Here is a 12,193-nt window from a genome sequence, read left to right as displayed (position 1 = left end):
ATTGAAGACCAATGCATATTAGGGTTGGACTACTTACTACCAAAGAAGTGTGTAATTAATTTTGATAAAATGACGTTTGGGAACAACAAAGGCCAAATTCCGGTAACTGTTAAAAGACAGGTTGAACTAATTAGGTGTCATCAAGCTGAAGTCAAAGTGACTGAAGGAGTTGATGATGGTGAAATGGAACCAGGTATAGATATTAAATCAGAGCATGAAGCCACTGAATACACTCCAGCAAAGTTGATATTTGGTCGGGAACTTCAGTTGCCAGTGGATCTGTTAACAGGACGCCCACCTTATGAAGAGTTGCCTGAGAATGTGTCAGAGTTTGTGAAAGTGTTATCGGAAAGGGAATGGATGATATTCACCATCAAGTGCGTTCAAACTTGAAAACGTCTGCTGATTCGATGAAGTTATCTTATGATAAGAGATCTACTGAAGTTAGCTTTGTACCAGGAGACAAGGTGTGGTTGTATAATCCCAGGAAGACCAAAGGGAAGTCTCCTAAGTTGTCTTCTCCATGGGAAGGCCCATATGACATAGTGGATCTTCTTTCAGACGTGACTTTCCGGATAAAATGTGGTCAGCGAGGTAAGCCAAAGGTGGCGCATGCCAACAGGTTTTGGCATTATCATGGTCCAGGACATTTCAGTTGGGATGAAGTGAACAATGGAACAAATGATGCTGCTGAAGACGTGTCACCTGAAAAACCCACTGCCGAATAAGAAACTCTATTCGGTTTTGAGAAGGGAAACAGTGAAGCCTTTGATGAAGTTACTATTACTGATGTGACTGTTACCAATGATAGGACGTTTCCTGATGAAGCAGAAGCCAATGAGACAGAGACCAGTGCGGAAGAAGATACTCCCGAAAAATTAAAAGACTTTGTTGAATTTTAATTTTGTGTTTGTAAATTCTGTACATTTAATTAAGTTATTGTTAATTGTTTATTAGTTTAATGTAAGTGGCTATTGTTCGAGACGAACAATACTAAGAAAGGGGCAGTGTTACGACAGCGGGGGTCACGTGACGAGTATTCTAGATACAGGTTCTTTCTTTATAAAACTTGTTTATTCTTCCTCAATACAACTTTGTAATGTACTTAATTTTCACAGTTACACACACTATAGTTCACAACAATTCACTCACTTTCTATCGCGCTTAGACTTAATTGTCCGTCCCCGCAAACTATAGTTCCGATCTCTGTGTCTGCTATCCTCAGTTGCCGCCGACCGTAATCGCTGTCTTTCTTTCTCTCTGCCTCGTCTCTGTCTAGCGCACTTATATACGATAATACTGCCTGTTCTAGAAACTACTAAGACTCTCAACACGTGCTACCAGGTTCACTTGACTTCGGCATTATAATCCCGTAGACCTACTCTTAAGCCAATTGTTTTAATGGGTTTATTTTAGTTTCAATTCTTCAATAATTCGACGTACCATCAGATGACTACAACATTTCAAAAAACCTTTGTTAACGTAGAAAGTGCAGTAATATAGCTAGGCCTAATTGCTTATTATTATAATATTATTAATCTAATGTTTGTGAGGTGTGTACCATTCCTGAGTGAAAATTATGACGTCTGGTAATATACTTACTAGCTAAATTACGCAGTTATTAACTACCTTACTTTTGTCATCAAAATATTGTAAAAGGATTGATAGCAAAAAATTAAAGCCAGTTTTATATATTGCGTTACATTTTTTTTTTTTGCTCTATATTTTATTGAGAGGCAAATTTATAATGTACAACTACAAGTTCTACAACCACAGGTGCAACTAAAAGTTACAACTAGTATTAGTAGTACTAGTACTAGTAAATAGTAGAATTTGTAAAAATAAACCAAAAGCAATACATCTCAATCTATATCATTATCAGTATATGCACCTGGCTATGAAAACTTACATTGTTACGAGATAGCATAATTAGTGTTACATGGTCAAGTAGATTAACAGACATGTGTCAAATTAATTTATTATACACCACGTCAGAACTATCATTATCGATAATTAAGTTAACCTGCAAGAGAGGTAGGTTGAATAAGAAATCTCCACTTTTAAGTTTAAGGAAAGATATTACATGTGAAGTATGTTGGGTTAATGTTTCTGCCAGCATGTGCAGGAAAAACATTATATGATACTGATAGGTTGAGTTAATCTTTGTGTTATCATGTTCAGGGAAAACATTAGATCACAAATGTGTTAATGTTTATGTCATCATGTTCAGGGAAGACATTACATCACAGATAGGTTGGAACGTTATTTATACCATTATGTACAGGAAAAATATTACATAATGAGTACATGAGATTGATGTTAAAATCGTGTTCATGAAAGACATTATATGGCAAGTAAGTTGTGTTGATGTGTATATTTTGTTCAGAAAATACAGTACATGAGAAATAGTTTAGATTGATGTTGGTATCATTATGTTGACGAAAGACATTACATTTGTGCAGTGAATTAAAACTTGAGTTACCAGAGGTGGACACATGTAGAAATAAAACAATATTTACATTTCGTGGCTGCCTGACAACATCCAACTACAAGAATTCAAATGACATCAGCCAGGTTAAATACAGTATTCTTCTTCTGTAGAATGTGACTCCCTTTTCTTCCCACAGCCAGGTTAAATACAGTCTTTTTAAATAGAATTGATTCCATTTTCCTCCCAATTTTCTGGCATGCGACTTACATGTAGCCTGCAATGCCCCCTAAAATTTGATGCTAAGTAAGACCTGTGGAAATTTTTATCTTCAAGGGGACACTTTTATATTAACATAACCAACATCAGAATTAATCATATTAATAAAGTTCATATTGGCTAGTAATTTGTACTTATTGATGTGTAATTTATTTGATGTTGTAGTAGAACCAAAGAAAAAGACAATAAAGTAGGCTAGTGTTTGTAAATAGTGATCTTCAAGTTTGTAGTGTAATAGAACAGTTGAAACTAAGGTAAGCCTAGAACTAACTTGAATTTTGTTACACTATGAAAAAGAGAACTTACTCAATTATAGATATAATTTTAAACAATATTAACACTGTCTATTGAAAAAAGAAAACAAAGAGACTTGTGCAAAATATTGTAATATTACTTCATAACACTTTGGTAAGTGAAAGGCCTGTTTAAATTTTATTTTAAAATGAAATATTTAATATTAATAAAAATGAGTTAAACAGTGTTTTTTGCTTATTACATTTAAAATGGATAATTTATATCACAATTAAACAAACCTAAAATTGAAATACTGACAAGTCTCAAAAATATTAAACATGCAAATAAATTGACTCCTACATACTGCTGTTTGATAAAAGGTCTATATTAACTAAAGCTTTTATGTTTTTAGTTTTTTTTTTATGAGTAAACAGATACTTTGTTCTCATCTTCTGTGTGATATTTTTAAAAGTTTTTCTCCCATGTTGATTGAATGTCATACTCTGATTATTCACTATTTCATTGTTAAAATAAACATGCTTCTTTACAAAATATGATTTGGTTTAATTACAGATAATTTAATGCTCAGTTGATTCTATTGCTTCCTTTCAGTACCCTTGATTAATAGTGCTTCAGTGTCTTTAGCTTACAGTAGGCATACTGTGAAAATTGGCAGTGTATACATGCATTACTTTATTCCAATTACTTAGAAGAAAAGAACATTTTTAGAGATCACATTAATATTTGCTGTTAAAATATTTTCAGGGAGATTTTCCCCATCACCAATATATATGTTACACATGTGAAAAATTTTAAGTTTTCTATAACAACTTCCAGTAAAGAGTTTAAAGTTTTAAATACAGCTACTTGATGTGGAAAGTTCAAAGTTTTGGCCAATTTTCAATTTTGCAAATTGCTCAATTGCCTCTCTTTCAGATATATGGTATCCTTAAACTTGAGAAAAATTATTGCCATATATGTTTATGTGGAATTATCAAGTATTACAGATGTAAGTAAAGTGCTGTGTGAAGTATTATAGGGCTGACACAAATATTACAGAACTGAGTCAAGTGTTATAGGGCTGACTTAGGTATTGCATGGCTGATTCAAGTACTACAAGGCTGAGTAGCTTATTTAGTTGGGTTTTGAACATAGAAATGCTCACTTTGTCAATAATACGTGTTGTTTAATATTATAGACTAGCTGGATGCCCGTCATGTGACAGTAAATGCTGATTAATTTTTTTCTAAAAATTTAAATAAATATTTTATGAACATGTTTTCTAAAAAGTATATTATAGTAACGATATATATGTATAAAGAATGTTTATCCTTTTTCTAGTATTTCACAAGCATGAAAAGATATTAAAGTTGTGTTTGACACAGATACTGGTGTTTATATGTAATATGATATAATCCCTCATTTAATTTATAATAGTATTCATGTTCTTTCAAATATTCAAAGAGCTTGTTGTAAATATGACAACAAATATTTAAAAAAAAAAGAAGTGCAAAAGGATTTCAATGCAAGGCTCCCACATTATAGTTGAGTTTTATAACCACTATGACACCCAGTCTTTGTAATTGAATGTTAACAAATGATTTGTATCCCTAAATTAAACTATCGTGTTATTCTGATTATTCCTAATATTGTATGATTTTCCTCTAAACATTATAAGTTATTAATAATTAAAAAAATTATGAAAAAATTCACACTCAACTGGGATTTGAGAGCAAGACTTCTCCTTGAGACTAATCACTGAGCCAATTTGAATGTTACCAACAAAGTGAACATTACAAACAAAGTGGCTTTTTTATATATATAAAGAAGGCATGTTAAAAAAATTGGAACTTGTGTACAGTTTCAAAAAAAGTTTTTGTGCTTAAATCTTACTTATGACTATTCGTGTATTTATATAGTTCAATAATTATAAATTACATAAATAACCAGTTAAACACACAGTGGTGTCGATATAGAAACAGTTTTATATTGCAATCTGTATCTGTGCAGTACATTAATATAATAAGTATTATTTAAAATAGCTGGACTTAAAGAATTGGGGATTATTTCTACCACATTACACAAAGCTCTGATGCAAATAGAAACAGATTGAACTTCCCTGTCTTTGTCTTTCTTGAATTGTTTTCATTTGTACAAGTAAGTCTAACAAGATAATTAAAAATTTTTACTTTCGAGCTCATGCTGAATTGGATGCTAAATTATAATAATTGGTGTTGGTTTATTGTTTCAGGTCCTCAGAAAAATACCTTGGACTTGATCTTAGCAAAATTAAACAAGGACCAGTTGAAGAGAAAGGAACAGAGTGATCAGCTTTTCAACAACTTTGCAAAAAGTTTGGATTTTTTATATTATAAAGATCTAAGCTTGAAATTTTGAATTCCTCATCAAACCATATGAATTATTTTGTAGGATATGATATCTTATGAGATCTTTTAATAAGATAGGAACAATTTAAATGTTGAAGGATTTTCTGTTAGAAATCTTTAGAGATTTGTCCATTATACCTTTCCAGCTTCCCTGTTTTTGTAACCTTGTGGGTTTAATTTATTCACAAGCAATTAAGAACATTTGTACAGGCATAGGACATTTCCAGATTGTTCCAGACATCTATATTTGAGGTCCCAGAGGTGACTTTTAAGATTTGTGTAAAGTCGAAAAGAAAATGTTGGGGTTGGGAGGGGGGGGGTATAGGCTGAATATTGACTATATAATCGTCTTGTAGAAACTTTAGTTTACTGGGCATTTTGGCAAGCATGCCTACTTTTGGAAGTATCAACATTTTTTATTGGTTGATTAATATTCATTATCCAATCATATAAACTGTGACATTGAGGGAGGGGGGGTATAAGTGGAATATTGACTATAAAATCGTCTTGTAGAAACTTTAGTTTACTGGGCATTTTGGCAAGCATGCCTACTTTTGGAAGTATCAACATTTTTTATTGGTTGATTAATATTCATTATCCAATCATATAAATTGTGACATTGAATATTTAAATGCAATAAGTATACTTGAACATTTCCATAATATGCTATCTGGTAGCTGCATGAAATTTACAACATCTGTAAAAGTTGAAAATATCTTATGTTTGAAACTATGGTATCATGTGTTTTTTTTGCATATGAACTTAAAGGTAAGTTATTTGTTTCAATATGGTCTTTGCTCTGCTCAGATCTTCTATCTGCCACCTAAGCATTGCTAAAAATGCTTCTGCTCAGTGCACCAATCTATATACCCCATCAATTTCTTGTCATTTTTGAATATGTAAATATCATGTGACTACTCTCCAACAATAGTATTGGTACAGCTAGCTCCCTCTGCTATTCCTGCTCAATCCTCACATTCTCGATTGGCACAGTATTGTTTAGAAGCGTGCTTTTTTTGCATGTGGCTACCATTTATGAATGGGCTTCTTTGCATTTTCAAACATTTTTTGCATTTATTTCTTGTTACAGAATTATAAGGAATCTTAGCATGAATTTGCGACCAATGTATCAATTATGGAAACTCCTGTTGCAGTCAAAAACGTCACAGGTACAACTTTTCAGGAATTGTGTTTGACTTTATCTGCAGAGGAGGTACAGGCCTTAATTTGCATGGAGCTAGATTCATATGTTCTTTTCAGCATGAGAATATTTCTGAGGAAGAATACAATCAATGAGAACACAACTTGGACTCTCTTTTTATGGCATCTTGTTATTTTGGTCTGTCACACTATACCTTTTCAGGGATTTTCACCTTCCACCAGTTGCTATGCCACCACATCATTCACTTTGGTAGAGAATTGTTTGTCTCCTTTCTTCCTATTGGTGTTTTGGACATTTTCCTGGTTGCTTTCGACTCTGCAACTTAATTGGTGGCTGAAAGGTCTGGGAGAGAATGTTTTTCTCCATACATGGAAATTGTGGTTCATGCTGGAAGGTTTACTTCTTAGATGCATGATTTTTCCTACTGCCACAAGGTGGAGGCATTTTTCTGACTCTCAAATAAGATTTACTCCTGGAATTTCGGGGTTCTAAGGCAGAGTTTGTATTTCACATATATAGGTCTATGACTCGTGATGGGACAAAATAAGTCTACAGACTTACAATTCAACTTCAGCATTTTGTTTCCTTCACTCTGTTAAAAGACTCTCAGGATCACCAGTTTCATTGTGGACGAGCTGGATCCATTGTTAGCATTACGTTGGGTCAATTTTTGGCTTCTACATTCCTCCCAGTTGTTGTTGGAGTCTTGAATTTCATCGGCTCCTACAGGGTGTCATAGTTACACCCCTATTCGTGAGTATCAATCCCTGATATCAGCTCTTTGGTACATTGGTACTCAGAATAGATTATGTCTATATCTAAGGTTTCCACTCCTTAGTCGGATCTCCAGCAGTATTGGTGATTATTGTATACCTTCAGAAGCTCTGGTGTCTCCGTTCCAAGAATTTCTGGACGTGTGGTGATCTTAGCCGTTAGTGCAGAAGCTCTACAGGTCCTTGGGGCACAATTGGTCATTCAGTTCACATCTTCCCCACTATTATCTACCCAACTTGTAGGGTTTCTATCTTCTACAGTTAATTGATATTTGTAACTTAGTTCTAGTGTTATCTGGATCTGGTTGTTCTGGAGTTAGTGAGAGAGTTGGGATTTTTCCTAAGTTTTTTATTCCTGTTAGCTGTCTAGTCATCGATCTTCCATGCCTAGATTCTCCAAGGTTCACAAGTTAGGCATTCCTCAATCTGTGTTGAATTTTTTACTGGGATTGTTGATGTCCAACTTGGTTGTAGTTGGCTCTTCTTTGCACTTGTCTTAGCAATGAAGAGTCCCACCATATCAGTGTTTGTGGTGCACAAGGGTAGGTACTGCAGTTCTGTGTTTTTTCCTTCAGTCTCACATAGGCTTAACACGGGTTCTGCTGTATCATATGAGTTTTCTTGTCCCCTTTCTTCCATCGTACTGTGCACACACCATTCCAAGGATGACTGGTTACTGCTGGCAACATCTCTCAACTGTTAACTACCACATCCTGCTTCTGCTTTCAGATACACTCCAGGCAGGCTTTTCATTCAGGACTGTGACATCTATTCTTGCTCCAATTCAATATGTCATCAGTCTGGGTATTTTTATTTTTCATCTCATCTCTCAGTTGAGCTCAGCTGTCTCTCATCCTGCTCAATGCTATAGAATAGGATGTCACACTGTTAACTCACCTATGTTTCTCCAACTGCACAGATAGTTCTTTCTCTTCTGAGAATGTGGGTATCACTTGAATCTTTTGTGCCTTTGGGACGAGAACACAAGCAATCCTACACAATCATAAACATCTATTTCCTGGTTTCCTCATATTCTTTAGTCATGATCATTCTTCAAACTTGAAGGGTTAAGTCAGGATGTTACAACAAATTATGCTTCTCTACTACCATCTTATCCAGATTTCCATTCTCTTCACAAATGCCTTGCTTCAGGGATGGGGTACATCTACCAACAGTCAGGAATTCCAGAGTATACATGGACATCAAGGATTCCCTACACAATGTTTTGTTCTTCTTGCTCTTCAACAGGCTCTACTATTCTACAGTGGTGTCTTATGTTTCTCATCAAAAAGGCATAAAGTCTAGGGCTCCTTATTTTCGAATTTTGGACTTCCTTTCTCAGGACTAATCTTATCTTATTACTCTTCTAGTTTGTCATGTTCCATGATGCCTCTAGTAGCAGGTGCACTGTTTCAATCCAAACAGATTCTCCCAACAGAATAGATGTTGCATTGCAAGGTTCAGTTGGATTGCTCTCATTTTGCAACTCTGATTGGTGGGTTGGCTTCTCATTGGATCACCCAACTTCTGGTAATTTGGTCTCCAGTACATCATGTTTGGGCCTTGGCAATAGATGCTTTTCATCTGGACAAGACAGGATTACCACTCTCAACCTTCTCTCCACTTTATATGTTACCCAGGGTACGATATATGATTTGTTCCAACCCATTGTCAGATCCTATTGATCACACCAGATTGGTGGCTACACCCAGGTTACTGTTTCTGTAGTCCCTTTTGGTATGTTCACCTCTTCCACTTCTTTTTAGGTTCTCTCTATGAAGGCAGCCATGATCAGATATGGTGAATCTGGTTATCCAAAAGCTCAGGCTTCTCGCATAGAGTATATGCCATTTTTCACACAGCAATGGGATTTAATTTCTATGGGTGAAATGATCTGGCTCAGTTTCTGCTTAGTTCGAAATTCACTTTTCTAAAAGGTTATGACATGCATATCAGCAATGTTGTATTGAAAGGAGGTTGAACCCTTTTCAATCAATAGTGTAAACCATAACTCGTTTTTTTTAGCTTTCTCTCTGACAGAGGTTTTGTATCTTTCACAATCACCATTGTTTATGGCAGTCTTATCAACTATCATTCGATTATCGCAACTAAATACTTTTGATCCCCAGTACTCTCTAGATTCCTTGCATCCTTTTGGATAATTGGTCCCAAATGATTATTCCAGTTACCTAACAGGTAGATTCAGATTACGTGTTCTTTCTTTACACCTGTTTGTGACCTGACTCTTATATGCCATGTATCCCTTTTACCTGCTGCTTTATTTTTTGTGGCTGCTGACCTACAGACATCACCAGTCAGAGTGATTTGTGCTATTTGTCCACAGAGTACTTTCTCATTCTCTCTACATCCTCAGACCAGTTCTTCTTACCCAACATTCTGTCAGACAGGAAAAGGGTTAAACCTTTTCTCTGATTCATCTGCTCACTCTTTCTCTCTACGTCCAATTAGATTTGAATCTTGGTCATTTTCAGTGAAGGTCTTGAAGATTTTGTTGCCTGAACTTATACCTTTATTGTGGGCTCTCTTTGAAGGTGGGTTATCTTCTGTGAAGCACATCTAATCAGATTTCTCTTGGTTGAATTGCTTGGTGGAAGTCACTATGCGGACTGGTATATGGACTTCCCATAATACCTTTATCTCATATTACTTGCCTGATCTGATAGTCTCTTCATCTGAGGGTTTTTGTCTACCCACTGTAGCTATCTTAACTATTTCTGCTAGATAATCCAGAGGGGTGAGTATTTTCATTTCTATCTTTCAAGGTCCCTTACCTTGTTTTCACAGTATCCCACTCTGTGGCGATTGTTTCTCAGACAGGTGTTCTTTTATCAAACCAATTTTGCACTAGCAACCTGTATTTCACTGTAATTACTACCAGTTGTAACAGGCTCTGTAGAAATGAGGTGTTCCATAAGACCAGCTAGGAGCTCACCAAGTGGTATATACCATACTATGCTGGACCACCACTCATGGACTATCATGAGTAAAACTAAAGGAGATCCTGCCTGTCTCTGCCAGTCATTGAACTGAATAAATCTTGCTTTTAAAAATTTAGGGAACTTGGTTCATCTATTACACTGTTTCCAGAGCACTGTTTCTCAGGGCTCCCCAATGTGCATTGCCCCCAGATTCTACTAGTGGAGCTAGGGAGTCCTTACCACACCCAGTTTCTAGTCACTGGGGTGGTGGACATAGGTTTTTTCTCCAGAGTGTTAGAGTGAATTCCTCCACTCTAGGAGACGAGGGCAAAGTTGGTGCTCTCCTACCTGGGTTCCTGGATGTTTTTTCAAGGTGTCAGTAGGAGTGGCACCAGCCTAAATGGGAGCCTACTCATTATACTGGTTCAGATTTGATGTTTAACTATCTGGTATTATGAATTATTACGTTTCTTTCCCAATATTATGATTTTTAAGATTCTCCACCAGTATTATGAATTATTACGTTTCTTTCCCAATATTATGATTTTTAAGATTCTCCACCAGTATTATGAATTATTAAGTTTCTCTACCAATACTATAAATTAAGATTCTCTGCTAGTATTATGAGCCATTAAGCTTTTCCACCAGTATTAGGAATTATGCTTCTTTCCCAATATTATGAATTATTAATATTATCCACCAGTATTATGAATTATTACGTTTCTTTCCCAATATTATGATTTTTAAGATTATCCACCAGTATTATGAAAAATTTGTTAAACTCTATCAATACCTAAGCTTAAATCTATAAAGGGGGCACTACTTTTGTAGGAAAAGTAAATGAGTGGGGAAGCCATATTAAGGCATCTACAGGCGTGCTCCATAGACAGTCTCATTATTTTTACTAAATGGCAACACCTTTTAAATATGTTTAGTATATATGGATGCAACTTAGAAAGTAGTATTACATCTACTGCCCCCCCTCCCCTCCCCTGTATATGCACCATTCACCAAACTATTATGAAAATATATTGTCCTGAAAAATCTCCAGCAAGCATGATGTAGCTTCTAAGGAAACAATTGCAAAGTTGGCCAAGGAGACTTGTAAATGGTTGAAATTGGTAAAATCCAGACACTGGACCACAAAATAATGTGAACTATTACACCTATGTGCACTTCTTTATAAAATTTAATAATGCTTGTAAAATTAGAGGGATCTAACAGTTGTCATAAAGACTTAATAGCTTATGTTGTGCATTGTCAATAAACTTTAGTAATTCATGTAGAGACCTAACAGTTATACTCTCTCAAAGATTTAACAGTTTATGTTGGATATTGTCAACAAGGCTTAACAATATATGTAAAACTAGAGAGAGCCAGCATTTGTTATACTGTCAGTAAAACTTGATGATTTATGTTCAGAATTGTAAATTAAACTTCAGGTAAAACAAGAAAAACCTAATAGTTTTTATACTGTATCAAAGACTTAATAAGTTATATTATGCATTGTCAATAGAACTTAATAATTAATGAAAAACTAGAAGAACCTAACAGTTGTTATACTGTCCCAAAGACTTAATAACTTATATTGGGTTTAGTGAAAGAGACATAATAATTCATGTAAAAATAGAGGGACCCAGCAGTTGATATATTGTCACAAAGGACTAATGATTCATGTTGAGTACTGTAAAGAAACCTTAATAATTTATATAAAACAAGAGGGACCCAGCAGTTGATATACTGTAACAATGTCTTAATGATTCATGTTGAGTATTGTCAAGAAACCTTAATAATTTATATAAAACAAGAGGGATCCAGCAGTTGTTATACTGTAACAATGTCTTAATGATTCATGTTGAGTACTGTCAAGAAACCTTAATAATTTATATAAAACAAGAGGGATCCAGCAGTTGTTATACTGTAACAATGTCTTAATGATTCATTTTGAGTACTGTCAAGAAACCTTAATAATTTATATAAAACAAGAGGGA

The 12,193-nt window shown here is 34.8% G+C and overlaps 1 protein-coding gene across 3 annotated transcripts in view; it reads left to right on the top strand.

The window, feature by feature from the left end:
- The first annotated feature begins 1,286 nt into the window (after positions 1 to 1,286).
- LOC106470253 (DNA oxidative demethylase ALKBH2-like) overlaps positions 1,287 to 12,193 on the top strand; it is a 32,353-nt gene continuing 21,446 nt past the window's right edge. The window contains exons 1-3 of one of the 3 annotated variants that reach the window (XM_022398851.1): positions 1,287 to 1,589; positions 2,231 to 2,354; positions 5,193 to 5,294. In XM_022398851.1, the coding sequence (XP_022254559.1) occupies positions 2,348 to 2,354; positions 5,193 to 5,294 (109 nt within the window). In that variant the 5' untranslated portion in view covers positions 1,287 to 1,589; positions 2,231 to 2,347. Of the gene's footprint in view, positions 1,590 to 1,616; positions 2,035 to 2,230; positions 2,355 to 5,192; positions 5,295 to 12,193 lie in introns of those variants that run through there. The other 2 variants (XM_013930797.2, XM_022398850.1) reach the window with 2 other exon arrangements.

Source organism: Limulus polyphemus, unplaced genomic scaffold (assembly GCF_000517525.1).
Source record: "Limulus polyphemus unplaced genomic scaffold, Limulus_polyphemus-2.1.2 Scaffold3907, whole genome shotgun sequence".
Lineage (NCBI taxonomy): Eukaryota > Metazoa > Arthropoda > Merostomata > Xiphosura > Limulidae > Limulus > Limulus polyphemus.
Note: the sequence above shows the minus strand (reverse complement) of the source record. Positions and strands in the feature narration are given on the sequence as shown.